At 30.5% G+C, this 26,144-nt stretch overlaps 1 protein-coding gene across 5 annotated transcripts in view; it reads right to left on the minus strand.

The window, feature by feature from the left end:
• LOC143225192 (DDB1- and CUL4-associated factor 8-like) overlaps positions 1-26,144 on the minus strand; it is a 49,675-nt gene that overhangs the window by 15,994 nt on the left and 7,537 nt on the right. For all 5 annotated transcript variants that reach the window (XM_076454173.1, XM_076454171.1, XM_076454170.1 and 2 more), the window contains exons 2-4: positions 20,455-21,518; positions 7,497-7,637; positions 4,049-4,143 (exon numbers count right to left, since the gene is read on the minus strand). In XM_076454173.1, the coding sequence (XP_076310288.1) occupies positions 4,049-4,143; positions 7,497-7,637; positions 20,455-21,483 (1,265 nt within the window). In that variant the 5' untranslated portion in view covers positions 21,484-21,518. The remainder of the gene's footprint in view (positions 1-4,048; positions 4,144-7,496; positions 7,638-20,454; positions 21,519-26,144) is intronic.

Raw genomic sequence — 26,144 nt, forward strand, 5'->3', positions numbered from 1 at the left:
TTTCTTGTTGACTTTGCTTTCATACTATCAATAAACATTAAACTCAAATTGTTTAATGCCCTTTTTCCATTGCAGAAAATGCAATATTTATCCTTATTTTCCCTCTCTCCCACCTTTCATACAACTTATAAAACATGTGTCTGGTAACTTTTCATGAACTTATTTTACTGAAGCTGCAGTTATGAACAAGACCACATAACCAAGCTCTGTGTGAAGGTGGGGGGATTCCAATTTCGTTTTATTCCTAACAATGTAAAATTCAAATCAGCTAGTTTTAACTCAGACATGCTGCAATAGGAGATGAGAACTAGTGAGTAAAAATAAAACAAACAGTAATAATTCATACAAAAACAGGAAAATAATAATTTATGCTACACTGATGAGGTAAGTCAAGCAGAGTTAGAAGGCAATCTAGAAAAAGAAAGATTTTAAAAACCTGATTTGAGGGAAAACAAGTGGAGTGGACTATCCTTATAGAAGGGATACAATATGCTCTTTTAAGAATGATACTCTTTAGCATTTTACTTCACAGAAAAAAAAAGGGTAGTTAAAGCAGGCACAATTTTATTTTATCAGTGGAACCAATGATGGGAACATAGTTGGTGGCATAAACAGGTAAAAGAAATACTACATCTAGCGTTTTTAGTAAAAGATTCTCAATGGAGCAACCCAGTTAAATATTAAGGATGAGGTATAGAGAACATCCAAAATACATTATTATAATAATAAATAAACACAGGTGATTCCTATCCTTGTTAGAGCTGAAGCATTTAAGATTGTTTTTTTTTAAAGATTCTATTCATGCAATATAATCAGACACTGTCCTATGTGAAATGAGTAATATAACAAAATATGCAAGTTTCTAAATATTCAAAAGAGAAATTAAACAACATCCAGGTCCCATTAAAGACAATATTTAAAGATGTGGGGATGAAATAAATAAAAGGTTAGAAAAAGATAAAGAAAAATGGGGACAAGAATGGATGATGACTGTGGTATTAAAGGTGGTAGAGAGGGCAGCTCTAAAGTAGGAAATAGAAAAAAACAAACAAGTCACCATCATGAAATAATAACATGAAAAGTGAAGCAATCTGTGAAGGTAAAAATTAACTTCCTGAAAACAAGCTAATGAGACTAGTAGAAGACAAGGAAGAATGGGTGCATGAATGTGCCAATATTTGATCTACTCAAGAAAAAAATCTAGCTTTACTGAAGGACTACATATCAGCCAGCTTTGAAACTGCTAAGAATGAACATTGTTGTGGATCATGGATGTTTAAGACCTGCACAGAAGAATGCTTTCAAAGTAGTAATGGAATGATATCCCTTAAAACATACAATGTTGTAGGGAAAACAGCTGAGCTGCTAATGTGGATAAAAAAAGATAATCCATCAATTGGATGAACTAATCTTGGCTAATGCATAAGAAAAAAGAAATAAAGGGAGGATAGGCAAGGAAAACAAATTCTCTCATAAATGGCTCAAAGCATCCACTGCAATACAAGTGGAAGGAAGTGGAATGTGAGCAGCAGTAAAGTGGAAGAAGATTGTCTGCAATTTCAAATACATGAATCATAGGATTAGCGAAGTTATTTTCACAATCACTGAAAAGCTTAAAGGCAAAAGGCCTTTTCTGAAGGGAGTAGCTGATGATTCCTGGAATGAATCTACAAGATAATTCATAATATTAGGTACATGATAGGCTCAGATGTATAAAATGTGAATGGAGCCAAAAATGAAGATAGACTACAGCAAAGACCCAGTTCTCTCCCAGTTGTTTATATATACATAACAATTGTCAATGTAAAGTAAAACACACTTGACAAAGACAGTGTACAACCAAAAGTTCTAAAAGACTGATAGACTAATACATTGATTGAGGTTAAGACCTGAAATCCAGGTAATGGCAAGTCAAGCTAGATGATGAGGACAAACCTAAGACTGCTTTTGGTACACAAGTGGCTTGTTTTGCACCATGCCCTTTGACCTGTGTAAGACACCACCACTTTCAAGAGCCTAATGAAATGTACATTGAAGAGGCTGCAATGAAAGAAGGGCCTGATGTCTGTTGATAACTGGAAATGGTCAATTTAATTTATTACCTATGAAACTGTTCAATTAATCAAAATTCATACCGTTTTTGATTATTCCAACAACCGATTAATCAATATTATTTTATAATTGTCATAAAAATATTAAATGAAAGTAGTGTTTAAAATTAACATTTTCAATTATTTGAATAATCAATTAACTTAAAATTCTTTATACATCAACTGATACAAAAATAATCAACTAACTGAAATTAGTAGTTTCCAGTTACTACTATTTTTAATTATTCCAACAACTGAGTAGTCGAAACTACTATTAAACAGATTTTCACCGATTACTTTTTCATATGAATTACACTTTAATATATATTTATATACTCCAATATATACCAGATGATGTACTTGAACCACCAAAAGTGATTGATAAATTTAAAACATTAATGTATCAAAATAAATGACTGTTAAAAAACATAACTATTAATTATAAGATATATTTTCAAACTGTATTTTACTCATAATGCAGTTTATTTTCATAACCCAGTTACTAAAAGGTTTAGCATAAGTAAATAATTGGCACTTTGACCAAATCTCTTACTATAAAATAGACTTGCCACATTGCTCTAAATTTGTTTCATGAGATACACAACAATAGCTAAAACACTCTGATAAACAGTCTAAAAATGTGTCAAATCATAGCATCTAAGATAGTAAGTGAAAATGGGTGGAGAACTTTTCATCTTTTTACAAAACATTTAGCTGATTTCTCAACATATCAGAAATCACCCAAAAATCATGAGAAAGTGGAAAATTAAAATTTTCTAAAACTAAATCATCCAAAATGATATTAGCATTCTCAGGTATGAAAAATAGCATGTGGTTTAGAAGAGAGCATATCTGTGGAAAAATAATGAACAGAGCAAGCAGAAACTTCTTCAAAATAAGGGATAGATAATATATTCTATTCTTCATACTGTAAATGTGAAAAGGTCTAAGAAACATTTTTTAAAACTTATTTATGTAATCATAATAGTGTAGATGATCCAACAACAAGGAATCACACAAATATAAAAACCTCTCAAGGACACCAGCAAAAACAGCCAGAATACATTGATCAATAAAAGCCACAAATATAGCCATGTGATCTCTCTGCACACTAAAGAACTTTAAATTTTAAAGTTTCTAATACTGTCAAAAACATTTACAGCAGTAGATGACATGACAACAGAATTCACTGATAGATGTTAACAATACAAATCTCAAAAGAAATTCTAATTTATGGTGAAAAATCAGAATTTATGGCAGATCTGAACTGGGCACAATAAATTACAGTGGGGAAGTGGCAAATTACTGGTAAATGTGGATTCTCTTCAACATCTAAATAACTCAGAATTTTTTAGTTTATCTTTGTTGACATCATGAAAGCAATTTAAACAATGATAGTTTATTTCTGAATTTCACGAAAAGCTGCATGAGGGCTATATACACTAGCTATCCCTAATTTATCAGTGTAAGACTAGAGGGAAGGCAGCTAATCATCACCACCCACCATCAACTCTTGGGCTACTCTTTTACCAGTGAATAGTGGGATTGACCATCACATAATAATGCTTCCATGACTGAGAATGTGACCTTGTTTGGTGTGACAAGCATTCAAACCCATGACCCACAGATTGTGAGTTGAGCACTATAACCACCAAGCCATGTTGGGACAACAAGAAAAGTCTTAAAATACTTCAGTGGTAAGACTACCCGAGTTAAAATATTATTTAAATGAAATTTGTTGAATGGTAAGTTAGAGCTGTGGATGAGGTAAAGAATATTTTGTAAAGAAAATCAACAAGTAAATAGTGATCAAAGTTGGAGAATTAGGCTTAGCATGAAATAATTACCATTTACGCATGCTTTCAATTTAGCTTTACAAATATTCTAAAAGCAAGAACAAATTAATTTTATTAATATACTATTACTTTTCTTTAGACACAAAAATATAAGAAAAATACTTCTCTGGTTTTTCTTCTCTCAAGTCAACTTGAAAAACAACACTGTCTTCTCCACAACTTAAGAAGGTATGAGGCATATCCATTTCTAATGCAAGCTATTTATATACACAAAAAGTGCAAAAACAACCTGTTTTATACATTTTGTATAATTGCTGTAAATAAACATACAACTAAAGACTCAGCCAAATTTAACTGTGAAAGAAAAATTAAATTTAATACTTAATGTATGCAGAAATTAAAATTGCAAACATTAAGTATCTATCCATAAATATCAATACAACAAAAACTACAGGGAATTTCAGGTTGGTATTAACTCTTTCATATACCCTAACCTGGACCTTAAATATCTGTGAGAAACTTATGATTGCCAGCCTGAAATCATCTTTTAATTTGCAGTGTATTATATTCTTAAATCACGAACACTAAAAGTCTTTGTTACATTAGAGTGCTTCAAAAAATGATGTCATCTTGCAATGACTTTATTACTCTGTTTTCAATACAAGTAATGAAGTACACAATAACTTTCAGTATGCTACATAGTTAAACAAAATTCAAAATCAACCTGATCATTAGAATATTAATTTTTTTTTCTGCTTACAAAGGTTAGAATACATTGTTTCATCAGTTGGAAATCATTACTGTTACTGATATTTTGAGAATGGAATATATAATACTTTAAGAATGTTAGTACAAACTAGAAAATGTACTGAATAATCACACAATAAAATGCAATCTAGCAGATTCATTTCATTTATAGCAATCATTTGTTTACACATTTTCCTAAATGAAACTTTCAATAACTAGACACGTATGGTAAATAGATCATGTCTTAAGCCCATCCTGCTACCAACTGAATGGCTGATATTGGGTAAAATTTGTTTTTAAACAAAAGCATTAAAGAAACTTTGAACAACAAAGTATTTAAAAAACTTCATTTTAACTTATAAAAGCTGTAACAGTAATCTATGTTATACATTTATAATTTGTAAATTACTCAAAATATAATTTTAATATACAATAGTACTTGTTTAAAAATGCATATCCATCTTTCTACTTTGTTTAACAAAAGAATCAGTAAACCTTAAATACTACATTTAACCCTTTCACAATGTTTCATAGGTCAAATGCCATTTCACTGCATTTGTTAATCTGCATTCAAAATTTTATTGAACTACTACTTTATAAATTTATATTAATAAGTTTGGAAACAAATTGTAGAATATAATTCCATCTTTACTGATTTAATTTCTTAATTTAAAAGTGAATATAAAAAGAAAAACACCTCAACATAGATTTCATGAGCCATATGGTATGTTGAATGCAGAACTGTTTAAAAATAGATGTTTGTGATGTCAAAATGCTAACTATAGCTTCATACAAATTAGGAATTTAAATTACTAATATTGATAAGGTAGAATATAAAATAAGAATCTCATCTTCTTATTTTGTTGAAATATGGCTTATGCAAGTTGTGTCTTTAGTATACTCAAAGTTTCATATTTTTTAAAATCTAAATACCTTATAGTTACTAAGCTTAATAAATTATAGTGGAACTCTATGGTATCAGTATAGTTAGTTTGATTTTTTTTTTATTCAACTGTATATATAAATATATATACAAAATCTAGAAGAATTTTTTATTTGGTATGCTAAACAAGCAAACTTTCAAAAGGCTCAGCAACCTATGTCCAGCAGCAAACAAGTTCAAAGGTCATACCAAGAAGATAACTGTTTGCTTTACTTCTAGATTTATTGTTCTGTATTTTAAGAGAAATATGTTTAATAAGTTATTTCTAAAAAGTGATAATTTATATACATATATATAATGAAATGTGACTGTATATTACAAAATACTAATCCACTAAAACACATCCAAGACAGGGAAGACTGAAGGTCAGTTTTTCATTTCTGGACATGTAACATGAGTGCACTACATCAATGTAAGTTATGTAAATGTTAGCTTGGCATGATTAGAATGTCAATAAGTGTGAATGTGAGTGTGTGTGTGTGTGTGTGTGTGTGTGTACATAGCATTATGAGACTTAAGCTGCTTAGACTAAACACTTGTATTTTCATTTTATATGTAGTCATTCTAGCACAGAAAAACAATAACTTTTACTTGTCTCCTAATTCTTTTTATGAGTTAGAGGATAGAAAATAAAAAATCTTATTCAAGACAAATGTTTGAAATGTATTCAGAAGGTTTTAGAGTTTACACAAATAAAATTGTGTAATTTGAAATTACACAAAATTTTCAAATTTTGGGGATGAAGAATAATTTTCTGAATCATAACATCAAACCACCTCGCACTCAGGCTAGTAATGAAACAGACTATTTTTACAAAAAGCTTCAGTGAAAATATTTCATTAAAAAATCTTGATTTTGGGTACAAAAACCTGCACATCTTTACTAAAACTAGCAAATTTTGTGAAGATAAACATTGTATCAAAATGTACAGTGCAAATACTTAACACATGCAAATGTAGAGACAAACTTGTGTATATTACAGAGGCAATAGAGAAAGGGTAAAACACTTTCTACAACAGACAGAATTCTAAGTTTTTGAAATATTTATCATAAAGCAGTCCTACTATTATTATTTTTTAAAATTTTTAGTGCTGCCTCAATGATATGAACTCACTTGCAATGAAAATGACAAAACTTTTGATAAATGAATTTTATTCTACCCAACATTTCAATTTGTCTTTTTCAAGAATTTATGAACTTTCACAGGTTATAATTTAATTTTAAATTTCAGTAACCAAAATGAATATAAAACTACAACAGTATAATGAAATGCTGCATGATGAAACACTAAAAGTATTGAACAGGCAATCACAAAACAAGTTTAAACAATATCAGTACTCCAATAGATGATTAATTCAAAGAACACATTCATGGTGCTGCAAATCTTAACAGCAAAGAAACCACTACAGAACTTTACATCAGTGCACACTAGATAATAATAACACACCTTATCAGATCAAAATTTTAGAATGTGACAATTTTCTCAACAGGATTCAATTCAAATACCCATCTAGTAAGAGATACAATGTCTGGCCTCTATAATACTACTATTATTTATTTGTTTCTAACAATTAATTTTACAACATGCAGCTCTAATCCATTTAAACAATAAATTTAGCATGCTTTACTGTGCATCTCTTTTGCTGTTGTAGTTTTATATTCTTTTTGCTTACTATGATTTAAAATCAGTTGTGTAACCTGTAACATTCAAAGACTCTTGAAAAAAGACAAGCTAAAATAACAATAGAATGAAAAAAAGCATTTATGACATTGTTTGTCACATTCAAGTTCAATTATTATTCTAGGAAAAAAGGTATGAAAACAGTATTGATCATTAGAGCAGTGATTTGAATAAAAGTATATATTGAAAATCACTACAATAACCACCAGAAACAAACAAGTTAAAAAGAAAAGGTGTACCTTGTGAGCTGCTCCTCTATGCTGTCCCAGTTTTCTTGTTCCTTTACAAATACCCGTGGAAGAAAGTTCAGCAAGACGAACCTGACCATCTCGAGCACAGCTGACAATATGGCTGTCTCCACTAAAGGGCATGAATTTGGCCTAAATTTTGACAAAAGTTAAATCCTTATCTAGAATTTGTCAGAAACCCATTTCCAACTTGTAGTGTCTATGGGAATATTATATTTTATATTTAGAATGTTTACTATTGTTGGCAGGGCAGTTGGATATTAGTTTATTTAGTTGGACATGGACAGAAGTATGTTTTTACAAATTTCTAAAGAAATTATAAAGACATCTACTAGACGTTCTAAACCACACACTGCTATTTCAAATTTAAAACAACAGCTCAGGTTTATTTTTCTAAAAAATAAAGTGGTGAGATATCTGTTTCTATTGTGCATTCATAAATTTATTTTAGAATTTTCATGTGAAAAATTTATGTTTCAGTGACTTAGAATAAAAAAAAAGCATTTCTGTACCATAAGTTGAATACATGTAAGACTTGAACTGTGAATTAACATAACATTTACTAAAGTTTATGAAAATAAAATGTGTGAAAGAATTACAAAGTATTACAAGAGATGTTTTAACTTTTTAGTTTTTAAATAAGTAAAGAAGAATAACATAAATGAAACTTTTTTTTCCACAATTCTTCAAAATCACATTGTTTATGATCAGTTGCTTAATTTTTCATTTCCATGTTGCACTTATATCATGTTCACTCAACTTAATCTTTAACAAAAGCCAAAGTTGAATGCAAACCAATCTGCTTTGTTCTTTTAGGGTAACATCAAATACCACCCTGCTTTGTTATTAGTGGTTTTAAGTTCAATTTTTACTGGTTTTAAGTAAGAAAACGTTAAGTGCAATCAACAATATACCTCTTCTTATTTTCAAGTGCAATAGATTGTGTTACAAAATTAACTAAATCCAAACTTGTTGTATTTCAACATATTTACTGTATTAAAATGAAATGTTTGTAATTCATAAATCCCAAAACAATCTGAAAGTGAGAAAAATTTGTCTCACCTGACAATAATCAATTCTTTGAATGCAACTGAATAAAAATTAACAGATTCCACTAATCATACAGTTTTAAATGTCATGAACACATAGCTGCATGACTAGAAATTAAGATACTTAACAGAATGAGAGTACAAAGGTGTACACTAAAGTTTGCACAAGTATCTCATTTCTCAAATTTACATATTTTTGTATATAATGAGCTCAGTGGATAAAAATCAATTATTTAATTAAATTAGTACTAACTCTTGCTAGCCCCTACCTGTTTATTAAATCAACATGTTATGGTAAATCAACACAAGAGAAAATGTTTAGATAATGTCAAAAGTATATTGTCACAGTGAATTAAAAAATATATATTTAGTTTTTTTATCAAATCAATCTAGATTAAATAGCAATAAAAAACCTATATGTTTTCTATTAGTGTAACTGATGCACAGATTCAGGGATAACTGACTGTATTTAACATTAACATTTTCTCCACCTGAAAATGTATTTCAGATAGACATTACCTCTCTACATAACACAAAGCAGGCATCAATTGTAGTAGTAGGAGAACCTTTGTAAATCATGACTAAAGTCACATAGTTAAAAATGGATAATATATGTACCTAGTCTATGATACATACACAACATCAACAGCAGTACATTAATCCAGACAAGCAAAATTCTTTAAAAAAAAAAATTCTAAAGCAATGCTGAGAAACAATAATACAATTCTGATAACTTACCGGTGGCAGAAGTCACAAAAATTATATTTTTCTTAATCTTACCTAGACCCATTCTTTCCAAAAGCCTATATTTCTCCATCTTTCACTCAACAAGAATTTCTTTTGTCAACTTTTTTAAAGATTTCAGTTAAAAACTCCACCAATTCATTACTTTAAGCTTCTTTTAGAGTTTTAACAAATTTTATCATGCCCTGTATCTTTACTATCAGTACAATTTCTCATATTATGTAAAATATAATTTTCTTTAAGAAGAGCTTTTTAATTATCTTTAAACACATTAAACCTTAAGTAGGTTATTTCATTAATGACAAAAAGTAGTTAAACTTTTAAAATAGTATAATTAAAGTTATAATTTTCCTGTACTGAAAAATGCATTTCCCATAGGCACTTCCCTCTTCCCACAAGATTAGTTATTCTTGTTTGGTACTGCAATTTGTATGTAAACTTTTTAATTATGCATGCAAAAGGCATTCCACCTCCCACTTCCTACTGGAATTCCAACATGTATACTATATAATGCACCTCTACTCCAACTGGAGCATAGTACTTTCAAGTAATGCATGCGACTCTAGATGTGCCTCTACTGAGAAAGGGTGGGAAGTGTGAGAAGAGTGAAAACCTATCAGAAATATATTTTCAGTATAAGAAAATTATAACTTCTGATATAGTACTTTCCTTCACTCACAAGATTAATGTGAATCCCATATCAATTAGGAGTAGGGATCAGTGTGAGAAAAGAACAAATATACCTCCTGAAACTGTCCAGAGGATATCTCTATAAATGAGAGAGTCAGACTGGAAGATCTGAAGAGTATAAATGCACTACTTCTTCCCAGTTATACTCTTCACCCATGGGTGGAATAAATAAGAAATCAGAGTTAAAAATAAGAGGAGCACATCTGATGAGAGAGTAGTAAGAAAATAATTAAAACCAGGGAAAAAATAGTAACTCAATCCTACAATAAGAGAAGTGGATAAAAAAAGATGTGTTCAATAAGGCAAAGTTGCTAGGGCATGACAGATCAAACTTGACAAGTCAACTACATCCATATCTTCTTCACTGAGAAATGACATGTGCAACTGTAGGTTGAGGATCATACCATCTTCACCTTAAAGCCAAGAACCAGGTAAATGAGAACCACTACAATTTCTGGGTATGACACAATATTAGCTCTGAACTATCAATATGGAGATGTGACATCTGGTATCCAATAGAAGTCTACCATATGCATTCAATCCACTCAATTGTGAAACAGGTTGGAACCATTCAAATGGCAAAAAAATCCATGTAATAAGAGAAAGAGAGTCAAGAATAGAACCAGAACTTCCATTCCTTCTGACACACAAAACAGAAGAAGAAACTGAAGAAGACAGACAGCCCAAAACCTGTGGGAGGACTTATGTCAACTGATACACTTTAAATCCAAAACCAGCTTGCAGGATACCAACATCTACACAAGAGTAGGATGAGGACTCTCAACTTAAGGTGTGAACTGCATTTTGATGTCTCCCTCCAACATGTGACTAATTGCAGATTGGAGGAAATTACACCATCTACAGCATACCATTACTGCTCTACTCTGAACTTAATAGTTATAGCCATCTACATGGAATTAATCCAGCAGGGTGCCTACATGGTCAGCCACCCAGTGACTTGGAACTAGTAAGTGGCAATGACTTCCAGACTCCACTAGAGGAAAGGGAGATTGAAAACACATTGGATACCTCTTATGAATGTCAACACCTGAGACAGTGCAATGGGCAATCACAATATCTTATTTTGAAAAGCAGACCAAACCAAATTATTCAGTTGAAGCATGACAGGGATGGGAATCTCACTCTGATTTACCATAAAGTCCATGGGTGGTACACAGTACAGAACGAGCATAATTATGAAGCACATATCACAAGATTATTCAATTATAAGTGATCTTTGTGAAATACTCAATTTGAAAGGTGAGCATGCAGAACCATGGGAAAAAAGTGTGATTCAATATGGCATACAGTGCAGATTTAGAGTTAAAGAATACCTGGTCAGACACCACTTGCCACAGAAAGAGATTAAATAAGAAATGAAGATTGGGTCCCTGAGAGAAAATAACAGACTCACCCAATATCAGAGACATAATTAAGACTGAAGTACAGCTACAGCTGGAAGGTGAAACTGTGATATGACACAGATAATGGAAGACAAATATGTTAGGGTTGGTCCACATGCCTGATTGCAGGATTTCCTCCAGAGGTTAATAAAGATGAAAAGCAAGAAGAAAAGCAAAATGTTGGATTTGTTGAGAGGTAATACAGCACAAAGTGTCATTTTGCAGTTTAATATTAATTTGGTGTTTAACCTCCATCAGTACATGTTTAAATATCCACCTTTCAGTACACCTGAAGTCCATACCAACCCCATATATATTTAATGATCATAATGTTGAAGCTATAACTTAGATGTGGAAAAGTTAGTATACTGGCTTCTCATAGCATTGTGTAGACAAACTGTACAAATGATTGAGTACCATAAGTATATAATATGTGATTTAGTATTACAAAATATCAAATTTACTTATATCCATTATCCCATATTTAGACAAAAATTGCCATCATTGACCTATTTTGATAATATAGAGCCACTTCTTCTCTAATTGGTATTCACAATTAAAACTAATAAAATACCAAATGAAGAAACAGATTTCTTGAATGTTACACACAAAAAAAAAAAAAAAAAGTACAAAAATGTACTTGGGATCTGAACAGACTCCAAGGGGTCGAACTACATCAAACTTTGTTTCACAGCTAAACTAATACCAAATTTTGGACAATATGTAAGCAACACTTATTCTGAGTGAACATAAAGTGTTTCTCATATCTTTTATAAGTCATTTTACAAACACTCATCACACCATATACTGGGTGTGGAGTGATCAGCACCGACATGATTTTCACATGCTGTACAGGTTTGACGGACTCTCCTGTCCACAATTCTTGGCCAAAGATAACATTGTTTTTGTGGTTGCTGGAACACCTTTACCAGCATGCTGTCTTGTGTCAAGCAATCATAGATATACAAAGGCAGATTTGACACTTTTCTGCATTGCACAGGGATTCTGGAGATGTCTGTGAAGTAGGTTGTGTTCATTACTTCACTTCAGGAGAGATCTAAATATGTAATCACTGTTTATCACAACAGATAACCTCTGTGAGTCCGTACACACAATGCCTGATGAAGACAGAGAGCTTCAAATCTGGACCCCATGCAAAAATTATTATTCACAAAAATTATTTAACTGCAAAACATTGAAAGTTTAATTATTTTCATGTCAGAGGATGATAATGTAAAAATTACACACACACACACACACAAAAATACAACAGATAAATAAAAAAAAAATATTTATTGTTGGAATCCATATGGACCCCAGGTGTACTGATGAAGGTTAAAATGAAGTGTTTGATGATATTGTACATGTGATAAATATAGGAAAATGATAAAAAAAGAAATACATAAACATTTAAAAATGTAAAAAAGTATGGTTTGAGGTTGAGATATCTTTAATTCATAATCTCTTAGTTCAGGCCTCGACAAATCTGAGTGCCAGTTGCCATGGCAATTTACTTTCTCCTATTTTATTCATGTGTAGGACTGTGCTAGTTAAAAGCAAAATCTAGAATAATTCTAAACTCTTGAAATTCCAAAATTATTTTTGCATTCCTTAATTTCCCAATTGAAAACTTAGTTTTAGGATTTTAATGGCAAATTCAGCATTTAACATTTTTTTTTTTTGCAATGAAGTGCTATGGCTGCACAAAGTGTTACTAATTTTGTGCCCTTCCATTTCCTCTCTCTCAACTCAACTATTCAGAGCTAGTGTTTAGACTCAGACAGGACCAAGGGCAGTTTGTCCAGATAATACTATCAAGCAATAGTTGTTATCATGACTGTTAGCATGCACTCTGCTATGAAAGTAAATAAATATACACTGGTGCTCTAATTATCTCTTCTTGTCTGAAGAAAGCAAAAATATGCAGCTAAAAACTGTAGATAATAGAAGCACTAGTGAATCTCACAAATTAGACCACTATTTATTCTAAATAAAATTTTCCATTATATTTAAGTTCTTTGTTTTAACTTACAATCTTATTACCATCATTTAATCACATTATCATGAAAATTATAAAAGTTGTCATAATCATAAAAGTCAAGTGTTGATCGGTCATGCTAACTTCCTCAAAATTTCATGAGTTACAGGAGTACAATTCTACTCTTTCTCCTATAATACTTCCTCTTTTGACTGCCTGTTCTCACTTTAGTTGAATTTAATCATTGATGAAGACAAATAGCTCTTAAATTTTGGTACCATTTCTGTCATAGACATGAATACACATTCATGCCCTATTGATGCAAGTGAAAAATAAGTGCAACTTTAGTCCAATTATATGGTTGGGAGCTGTTACATAAAAGCCTTTGTTACCTCAGACTGATAATACCAATTATCTATACAGAAGGGAACAATGCACTGCCAGTCAACACATCACATTTGTGGTTAAAGGATGTCTGCTGTGTAATATATATATATATATATATATATAATCTCATTTAAATGAAGTTAAACAAGTAAACAAAATTATGAAGAAGGACTGCATTAAAAACAGCATATCCCAACCTCTGATTACTTATAACCATAATTTTTTAAGCCAAAACAAAACATTAAAATTGTACAAAATATGCTACATTTTTAAAAAAAAAGATCTTAGGGTACATGTTACAACATGGGGTTATAAAATGAATCCTAGGTTTTGGAGGTGACTGAAGAAGAAGGACCAACATTGTGGTGGGGATACACCATCTATCAATCTTAACCTCCAATTCACTAGTCTCACATAAAAAGATCTGAAATTAGGAGAGCAAGATGTAGGTGCTCAAGCCCACAACATTCCACATTTATACTGCCCTTCACTGTTTTGAGAATTTATATTTGTACTATTATGAAAATATATTTATTGAAAACTATTCAAATCTAGATATTTTTACTTTAGCTTACATATACATGGAAGATTTAATTAACACAAATAATATATGTTACTGATACTATTTATCCAGCAGAATTATAAATTGCAAAAACTTCAATTTCTAATACAGATGCACATTATTTAGATTTAGAAATTAAAGTAATTGATAAAAAGGATATCAATGTAAATATTTTTGACAAAATAAAATATTTTGAATTTCCAATTTATGGGTTACTCTCCTTCAACAGTAATGTGCCATACCCATCTATTATAAACATAACAACATTACAATTATTCAGATACTGTAAAATGTGAAATAAATTACAATATTTTATTAATAATGTTGAAATACTGATACAAAAATAAATAGTTAATTGATTTATTAAAGCAATTTTAGATTAAATTATTAAATTATTCTGTAATACACAAAATGTATTAAATAAATATAAAAAAGTAAAATTAGAGAACTTTTACTAAAAATTACAAATTTATTTTTAGTTAAAAATATGGTCATTTAAGAACTTGGCATTGCTTTATGCAGATGTACACCTTAAACTGTGTATAAAAGCATGACAGTCACAGTAAACTTAGTATACTGATATGATTCAATGTCACATCATTTAGTGCCTCTACCATACTGGGGGGCAGGAATGTTAACTTCAAGAGGTAAGTTTCATCTTACTTATCACCAAAAGGTAGTAGCTTACTTTTATTATTTTATTTTATTTTATTTCTTTTCATCTTTTTCTTATTTTTACTTGGGAGAGCAGTCACCTTCCCACAAATGTTTTCAGGCAGTGAAGGGTGATATAGGTGTGGAAAATTATGGGCTTGAGCACCTACATCTCACTCTCCTAATTTCTAATCTTTTGTGAGACTAGCAAATTTGAGGTTAAGACTGATAGACAGTGTATCCATAGCAATGTGGGTCTTATTTTTGCAGTCACCTCCAAAACCTAGAATACATTTTATAATCTCACATCGTAGCTTGTACCCTGGGATAATTTTTAAAAAATTCAGTATATTTTGTTTAATTTTAATGTGTTTTGGCTTAAAAATTTATGGTTATATATACATATATTAAAGATCATTTCTGTGTCAGTTTGTTTGTGAGATATTTAAATAATGTGCTGTATAATGCTAATGACTAAATGTTTAAAACCATAAAACATGTATGAATAAATGTTAAAAGTTTTTATTTAAAATGTGATAAATGCTACTGCCAGAAAACCTAAGCTACCAATATTGTTGTATTTTAACTGTGTTCACTGTTAAATAAAAGTAAAATCCAAAATGGTGTATTCTAATTTTCATATATTTTGTGGAACAGAGAAAAAAATAAATTTGTGTATTATTTGTCTTTTACGCAAGTAGTTCCTTTCAAAAAATTTAAACCACTACACCAGTTTCAAGTTTGTGACATGCAATAGGTGTCAGAAGTAGGTTTCATTTGGAAACCAAGAGTAGCATGCAATTTTAAGGAAGCAAATAATGAAAATAGATCTGCAATTTGTTATGAGTAGCTTGTATATTTGAGGACACATGACACTATCTTAAATAGAATTAAAAGTGATACATAATGAGAAAGGAGAACTGTAGGGAATGAAAGCAGGAATTTAAGTGAAACTCAACACATTGGCTGCTGACATTTATAATATATACCTCACCCATTTACCAAGCTAAGTATATATATATATATATATATGGATACTTTAAATTTTACCTATTTATAAGCAATGCCCTCAGGTAACAGTATTGGTCACACTGAAATGCAAATTGATGATAGCAGTGATAAACAGTCTTGTGATGGTAACAATTCAATGGTTTCCTCATTATTTTTCTTATGTTTTTAACATTTGGCAGCCAATTCCCAACCTCATGATGAATTTTTGTATAAGGTACAAACTACCCTGGTTCATTTCATTAATAAAATTATCCGTACTTACTATCCATAAAATGATATGTGCATCAATAAGTCCATGATACATCGCTATAGCTGGCTCTTTTTCAACAGGATATCACAAATGAACACCACAAACATGGAATCCAATTCTGTGAACCACATGAACTGTAAAGTCTGGTGTTGAAAATTCTCATATACTTTGGCACTGGCCTTGATTATGATGCTTGCTTTGGTCATGCTGTGACTGTTGTTCTTGGTATTTTGGCTGATTACTTGGACATAATTCATGTCATGTACACAGACACCTATTACAATTCCATGAGTTTGGTGAAAAAACAGACTGAGTGGTCAACTTACACATAGGGAACACACCAGTTTGACTATAAAGAAAATCCAAGAGATGTGGTCAAAAAAGAAGGGAGAACATGAATGGAAGCAGTCATTGTGACTGGTATTTTGAAAATAAAAAGTACTCATAACAAGCAACATGCACAAAGTGGAGATATTTAATGTTGTGAATTGGAATACTAGAAAAAATTTAAGAAACCCAATATAGTCTGTGAATACAATGGCATGTCCAGGATAGATAGATCTCACCAGATGTTATTGTATTACTCAGTTATACTTAAGATAACATGATGGTACATGAAGATTGCCCTTCAATCATCAAGATATTTATTCTGAATGCCCATATCCTGTACAATAATAGTAGAGGATAGCAAATGAAAATGTTGACTTGTCGTGAATGGGTAACAGTTCATCTGTTACGTAATACCATGAAGCATCTTTATGCACCCCCTAATTTCACTGCCAATAACACTGCACAACAAAGTTTTTGCTTATTGAACACTGTTGGGTGTTCCTTATAGATTTTTGGCTGCTGATCATGAAAATCACGTCCAAATTTGCTCATCATGTACTGTTTCATTGAAATCTTCAGTTTTACTACAATGGAAAAATGATATCAGGGCAACTGGAATCCGTAAATGCTTGTTGACTACTGTTGGACACTGTAACGTGATGCACCGGACACTGAATACTAAAACAAAAATCAGGAGTAAAACACTTAATTATATTGAACTTAATAGCATATCAGAAACATAAACGAAATTAAATACGTTACTGCTGGTAAACAGTTAACTGTCTATTTCTTAGAGTTCCAATGTGATGAAGCAAAACCAAAACTATATTTGTGCATACCCACCAGGTACCTGTCACAATCAGCAAAAACTTTTAAAAAAAATTGTTGTATAGTGTAATTGAATTGCTTCACTACCTCACACATTTGCCACCTAAAAAACAGAAAGAGAAGCCAACAAAACCATGTTGTTTTGCACATAGGTTGGCAGGAAAAGAAAAACATGCTACATTTATGATATCTGCCTTGAAAAACCAGCCCTCTGTACAAATTCTTCAAGGGGTACCAATAATAGACAGACAAACAAGACAAAAAGAAAAGATAATTTATAATTATTACTAAACATTATTTTTTTGTAATTTGGTTATTATGTGAGAACTTGGTAGTTCATAAAACATAAAACATTAAAAAGAATAAAATCATAAAATTTGAAAATGTTTATTACTTATCAAGCGTTTAATCCTTCAGACTTAATCAAACAATGCCATGGATCATGTTGAATAAGCTTATTTCAGCTGCGATTTATTTTTGTAATGTAGTTTTCTCTTCTTTAGTTTTAAGTGTGACAAAATAAGGAAGAAAAACAAAAGATGCAGATAGGGATGAAAATGCAAAACAATGAGGTTATTAAAAGATTGTTTAATACAGTAGATGAATAGAATAGTATATGGGTTAAGTTGGAAGAAAAGAATTATTCTATGTTAACTTCTAATACAGAGATGGTTGATAAGGTGGAGACAGTGGGATGAAAGTCATTGCACATTTAGATTTGTTGCACAGGGAAGTAACAGAGATTCTGACTAAGCCTTTAAAAAAAAAAAAAGAAGAATTTGAAGGGATGAAGCAAAAATTATATTCTGTGAGTTGATTAAGTAAATTATTTGGAGAAGTGTGTAAAACATAAAAACATTTAAATATTCAAAATAGTCATGTTCCTCAAAGAAAAGTGGCTACAAGTAAAAAGAACAGCATGGCTCATAAGGAGAATAAAAAAATTAACCCTTTTCCTGTGGGTCATAGGTTAAAGGCCATGTTATTGCATTTGTTGACTTGAACGACTGTTTTATGAATTAACGTCTGAGTTTGGAATCAAAATGTAGATAATAATTCAAACTAACATTATATACGAGTAAATTTCTTACTTTAATAGTAAATATTAAAAGAACACATTTAATATAGATTTTAGTGAATCATGTGGTATGTTGAATGCAGAACTGTTTAAAATTAGGTATTTGTCACGTCAAAATGCTAAATCTATTACTTCATACAAATTAAGAACTTATATTACTAATATTGACAAGCTAGGATATAAAATAAGAGCCTCATATCTTTCTAATTTGTTGAGATATGGCTTATGCACTGTACTTCATTCAGAATATAAGCCATATCTCAGCAACTTTCATTTTCCGAAATAGTCCCTTATATACACTTACTTCAATATGAAAGACATGCAAATAACCAATCTAAAGCTTAGAATGTCCCCATAGTGGTTTTCTCAGCCATTTTAACCTTTGAAAAGGCTACCATGTTCTTTTCATCCAAGATTTCAATGAGGTAGGGTGCATCTTAGTCTGCTCAAAGTTTCACATTTTTTAAATCTGAATACATCATAGTTAATAAATTATAGTGGAATTCTTAGTATCAGTGTAGTTATATACGATTTTTTGGTCATTCAACTGTATGTATAAAACCTAAAAAAAATTGTTTGATATCTTGCATGTGTAAAATTTTAAGACTTAACAACCTATGTCAAGCAACAATCAAGTACAAAGGTCATAGGTAGAAGAAATACTTGTTTACTTCTTGATCTTCTTGATTTATTATTGTTCTATATTTTAAGAAACTTAAGTTTGAAAATTTATTTCCAAATAGTAATAATCTATATAAATTATATATATATATATAATATTTCACAAAGTTTTGAGAGAAGTTAAACACTGGAAATGCAAGCCACTTGGTACAATTTTTTTGCAAGTCCTGTGGGTTAGTTAGTAGGTTCCAGATGATAGAAAGTTAGCTAACATTATATTTTCAAGAGAAGTAATAAACATTTTCCAAGTAATTACAGGCCCAGCAGTCTTATGTAAATAGTGCAAGTTTTTGAAAGTCTGTAAGAAGATACTTTGCAGTCATTTAGCAAAGCTTAAAATTTTATTGAGTAGTAAGCATGGTTTTTCTAAGGAAAAATCATGCCTCTCTAATCTTTCAACATTCTCTGAAGAGAGTACTGCTTATGTAGATTAAAGTGCAAGAGTGGATGTGATGTACCTGGATTTTTAGAAAGAAAGCATATGATAAGGTGCCACATAAAAGGCTTGTTATAAAAGTTCTCTCTAGGTGTAGAAGCTAGACTTGGTCATTGGATCAAAAAGTGGCTAGATTGAAGAAAGCAGAAGGTTGATATAAATTGACTTCATTCAAATAGGATTAATGACACAATTGATATTTTAGTTGATCAATATCTTAAGCTATCTAAGCAGTTTACTATTAGTTGTGATACATTAATAGGATTTAAAGTTGTATTTACAGAAATGTTGAATACAGGTGTAAAAAGTTCATAATTTTATTGCATAGGTCATTAGTTAGGCCACATTCAGAATATTGTATGCAGTCTTGGGCTACTTATTTAGGAAGAGCACAGAAATGCTTTAATGAATTCTGAGAGCTACTACAATGATATCTGGAAAAGAAAGACTGTCATTCAATGACAGGTCAAGATCTCTGTCAATTTTTCTTGAAAAATGAAGAGATAAAAGGTATTTGATTGAGCAATTTAGACAACTAACAGAGTTGAAAGTGTTAATGCATCATCTTTTTTCATATTTAACTGTAAATGTGGCAATTAAGAAATTAAAAATCATATACTAGGTTAACTTGCAAGTTAACCAATTTCATTATTATGAAGATATGACTTCAAACATATACATACTTGTATTTAAGTTTTATGTCACAGAAAAAGTTCCCAGTTCTAAAAACATCCTCAAAAAAATTAAAATCAGAAACTTGTTTTCCTGGTAGAAACTCAAGTATTTCTACTCATGTTTATAAGATGTACACTTGTCACGTTCCTTCGTACTTGGTACAATTTTACGTACAGACAAAAGTATAACTGACCTGAAAAACATTACTTCTGTGACCACTTTGATACTCCAGTACAGGTTTTGAAATCGTCCAATCCCAAATAACAATGTTCAAGTCATCAGATCCACTAGCCAGTCGAGTTCCAGTACTATTAAAGTGCAAGGTATTAACACAACCATCATGATTCTTCATTTTATACATCAGCTCTAAACGTTCAATCATGTGCAAACTGCCACCACAATGAAAGCGGAAGAGATCACTTGAGTGTCCATTTGACGTTCCATATTGTCTATTTGTTATCTCTTTACACAAAAACCACTTATGTTTAGGTTTAGATACATTTGGTGTGGGATCATAGTTTTTTTCATCATCAGAGTCACTCATTTTTGACACATCTTCACTTTTGATTGATAACTGATCATCATCAGAATTTTCATCATCACAAGCACTTTCAACTTTAGTTTGTTCTTCTCTCCCTTTAAAAACATTAGTATTTACTCTCTTTTTTCTTGCTGCTTCCTCTTTGGCTGTTTGTTTGTCTTTTTTATCTGCTGTTTCTAAATTACTACTTAATTCTGAAGACTTTTTAGAGAACTCGCATGTATCATTTGGAAATTCTGTTAGTGAAAAGGAAGCATCTTGATTGCCAGAGTCAGGGCTACTCTGGCCATTCATTTCTTCTGACTGTTTAGCTTCAAGTTCATGTGAATTCCTCTTTTCAATATTTAAATTTTTACTAGATCTCTCCTCGTCTTTTGATGATTCTGGTTTATCAATGTCAACCTCATCTTCATCTTGTGATTTGCAAATACTAATACCACTATCATCTTTTTTCATTTGTCCTAGGGAAAAATGATCCGATGAGGACTTTTCTTTTTGATCAGTTAGATTTTCTGATGATGCAAAATCTTTATCACAATGATTGGATTGTTTCAAATTTCCAGATGCTTCATGGTTAGAGGTTATATCTGGTAGATCAACATCCATTGGTTCCTGTTTTACTTTAGGTCCTAATTCATTTTTATCTTTTTCATAATTTTCAACTGTATTTGCATCACCCATTTTTTCAATATTCCTATTCAGATAAGTCTACAATTCTGTAAGGAGAGCAAAATAAAACACGAGTTAAAATTTTAAGAACAAGTCTAAGATTCAGAAATAAACTTAGTTGCTTTTTTTTTTAATATTAGAAAGAAATACTGAGGGAAAAAAAGGAAATTCACAGATTAATTGCAAATTGAAAACTATGATATAACAGGAGTTGCTGAAACACTTAAATGTGTTGAATACTAATAGTAGTCACTTTAAAATCCTACATCAAAAGTTTTTAACAGTGATAACTTTTCAAAGAGGGGTAAATTTTTATAAAGGATCAACTGCATCATGTTTGAAATGAAGAAATAATAAATGGTTGTCATTTCATTAAAGCTCTATGAGTTATAATCATGGGTTTTAAAGGTAAAATACTACTAACTGCAATTCAACCATCAAACAAGTAATGCTAAATTAGAAATTGTATAATGAGATTAGGGTTGTTCCTGATAAAGGTGGTGATGTAATCATTATGGGAATCTTCCACTTTAGACACATTGACTGGTATTGTGGTTAAAGGTACAAAGGAAAAGGTTTTATGATGTGATTCAGCATGGTTTTCTATTTTAGAGACAAATACAGTATTACATTTATTGTTAACTACTAAATTAAGGGGGATATGCAGTTTTAAGAGAAGTGACAAAACAAACACCTGAGAAAGAAGGATCACATGGTACAATTAATATTCTTAATTTTTATTTTTAACATAAACTTGAGTTTGTTACTAGACATTTTGATAAATGTAAATAATGACATCATTCCAGGATGTATCTGTATTTGCTCAATATTTCATTACTTTATTTGTATTAACAGAACTGCATAATTAATGTTAACATTTTGACATTACAGAAAATGAAATTTGAGTTATAAAATTTCAGAAAGAGTTTGGAAGCAATGAGATATGATTTATTAGAAGTGAGTTGTAATAATAAATTAAAAGTATTGTGAGAGATTAGGGTATTGGGGAATTTTCTCAACAAACTGGTTTTAAATTAAGATGTAACCGGCTTACTAAAGACAAAGGAAAGAAACAAGAATAAGCATTACAAATTTAAATTAAATGGAAGATTAACAGAACTAAAGGAAAGTTACTGATTTAACTAAACAAATAATACAAAATCCAAAATGGCTTACAAGAAACAACTATCTGATAAACTAACTTTAAATCTAACCTTAAAAGATGTTAGAAAAATTATGTTCAAAATTTTGAGATGAGTAAAAGTTTCAAAATAAAGCAATATTCTTAAGTTACAGAAAACTTGCAACTGACCTGAATAATGTAGATATTAATCTATGGCCAGTAGAGAGAATGAGAGAGTAAAAAAGACTATGGATATGGAAAAGAAAGGATTTTTCCAATGGTTTTTAAGTAGATCAATTAGTGAAATACTGATACTTTCAGAAAACTTTTGATAAGGTATAACACAGAATATGAGCTAAGAACATGACATTTGTTGACATTACAAGCCTAGTTAAATGGATTAAAGGACATTAGGATGAGACAAAGCAAAAGTTATTGAGTTTAGTCAAACTGGACCTTTGTTACTAGTGAAGTGACTGAGGTATTAGTGCTTCATCATTTACTTTTTGTTAATTAACTCTTTTCTGATGGGTCATGGGTCAAAAGCCATGTCATCACATTTGCTGATTTGGGATCAAAATTTTATCAAACTACTATTTTATGAATTTATGTCAATCAGTTTTAATATTTAAAATTTACTTTTAAAAGATCACACTTAAATAAAGATTTTAGAGTCGCATGGTATGTTGAATGCAGCACTGTTTAAAATGAGATGTTTGTGATGTGAAAATACTAAGTCTATAGTTTTGTACAAATTAAGAACTCAGATCACTGATATTGATGAGATAGAATATAAAATAAGAACATTTTTTTTTATTTTGCTGAGATATGGCTTATGTACTGAATCAAACACAGCAGCCCCCATTTAACTCTTTCCAATTTTGGAAACTGTCCCTTATATACACTTACTTCAATACATCACATGTGAATAACCAATCAACAACTTAGAACATCCCCATGTGCTTTCTCAACCAATTTAATCTGTGAAAAGACTACAATGTTCTTATGAATCAAGATATCAAGGTAAGTAGGTTGTGTCTTTAGTTTGCTCGAAATTTCATATTTTTAAAATCCGAACATCTTAGTTACTAGACTTAATAAATTATAGTGGAATTCTATGGTATTGGTATAGTTATTTATGATTTTTTGGATGCTCAATTGTGTGTGTGTGTGTGTGTGTGTGTGTGTGTGTGTGTATTAACATTTGTTTGATATCCTTCATGTGCAAAATTTTAAAAGGCTTATCATCCTATATCCAAGAGAATTGTTTTACTTTTTGATTTATTGTTCTATATTTTACGTTTCATAACTTATTTCTAAATAGTAGTAATCTATATACATACATAATGTATATACATTACAAAATACTAGTCCACTAAAACATACTTAAAAAATGGTCATTTTTGTAAAGACTAAAGTCAGTTTTATGTTATTTTTATGATGGTTACAAGGTTGAACAGTTGATAGACTGCACATGGTTAGGGAAAAGAAAATAACAAAATATAGTCTTATTGAGAACAAATGTTTGAAATGTATTTTGGAGGTTTTGAAGATTACACAAATATTTCAGATTTTTGGGAGAAAGAATAGTTATCTAATCAGAACATGAAATCACTTTGCACTTGGACTAGCAATGAAACAGATTCAATATTTTCACAAAACTCTTTTGGAAAATCTTTCATTCAAAAATCTGATTTTTTTGTGTACAAAATCTTAATCTTTATTAAAAGTCTACCACACTGCATGAAGATAAGCAAGCTGTATGAAAAGTTATAGTGAAAATACTTAACATGTGCAAATGTGTAGACAAACTTGTGTTATACTTTTAGCTTACTGTGAGTGGGTTAAATTAATTGTCAGTGAAAGCATAATTAGTAAAATTTGCTGATGACATTAAACTCCTGTACTTTTGATGGTGTACTGAGGATGTTGAACTTAACTTACTGAAGAATTACTTAGATCAATTGGTAAGTTGGATACGTATTTACAAAACGATCATTAACTGCAAATGCAAGCTGAAGGATTTTAGTTATCATAATTTTGATCTCACAGTTAATACAGAAAAGTATTCATTCAACAGCACGAGTGTTGCGAATGATATTAGCTCAGATATGGTTATGCAATCAGTCATCAAGACAATGCTCTATTGCTAGTGGTAAAGTTGTTATAAGTTTTGGGTGTATTTATAAATATACTTGTTACAAGTCAAAAGACTGATTTAATCTGATAATACAAATCATTTTTTAAGCTAACTTAATACTCTATAGAATTTATGTTTCCTTATCTGAGAAAGAATAAATATTTATCAGAAACCTGACAGAAGTTAGGCATTGCTTCCCAACTCTGTTGTAACATTAACTAACTTGCAAAAGACTGAATGGACTAATTTATTTTCCTAAAGTAGGGTTTAAAAATTATTTGTGATTTTGTCTCTGAAAAATTCTGGTCTAAATTAATTTGAATTTTAGTTTTTAGCAAGGAATCAGACTCTACTTTTTATCTAAAAAATTATTTTGAAAAGTAGCTGTTTAACAAGCAATACTCACCATGGTTTTCATAAATAACCAACTTTATTATAGAATTTCTACCATTTTAACTGGGAGTGATACAATTGATGTTCTGTACCTAACATTCAGGGTTGTACTGTTTTAATTAATATGCTATACAAAATGTAAATTAAAAAGTACTAGCTTGGGCACCTGTACCAAGGACATAAGTTATATAAATTCATGATTAATGAAAGATTATCTTAGGATATTAAAACTTGTTTCCTTATAAGTAATATCAGAAAACCCCAAAATGCCCATAAAAACAGCAAAACACAAAATGTGAAACCACAAATTTGAGGTATTTCCTTATGGACCTAACAAACCTTCATGTCAAATTTGGTGAAGATTCATCAACAGAGATGAATAGTGGTAAAAAAAAACCCTGCAAAAACAGATAAAAATTGCAAAACCAAAAATTTGTATTTCTCCATAGACCTAATGAACCTTCATAATAATTTCGGTGAATATCCATCAATACCATGCAAAGTATTTATAAGAACATACAACAGACAGTATTCAGGTCATCATAACTGCATCCTGAGAATGAAGAAAAAGTTCTCTATAACAGGAAACAGAGGTGAAATGGGAAAACTTCAACTCCTAATGCAAATTTAAATGCACACAAGATAAATATTTCATGAGGTTAGGGGTTGCACACTGCATAATAAAAAAGCTTTTCCAATATCATATAAGCAAGAGTTACAATATAGTACAATGGGTTTTAACAAATTGATGGAAATTAAGAATTGGATAAAAAACTAGCTTAGTGGTAGATAACCTAATAATTTGATAATTATCTATATTCCTTTTGGTATACATGTAACATTTAATATTTTAAAATTCTGCTAACTCGATGTATCCAAGGCCTAACCTCCAATTTCATCAAAATATTATGTAGAACATGAATGTTTTTTCCACCTTAATAGCAATCTTTTCAGTAAATTTTGTTTGTGTTAAATATTTCTATATTTCTTTCTTCCTAATACAGATAATGAAAATAT

This window comes from Tachypleus tridentatus, chromosome 9, assembly GCF_004210375.1.
Source record: "Tachypleus tridentatus isolate NWPU-2018 chromosome 9, ASM421037v1, whole genome shotgun sequence".
Lineage (NCBI taxonomy): Eukaryota > Metazoa > Arthropoda > Merostomata > Xiphosura > Limulidae > Tachypleus > Tachypleus tridentatus.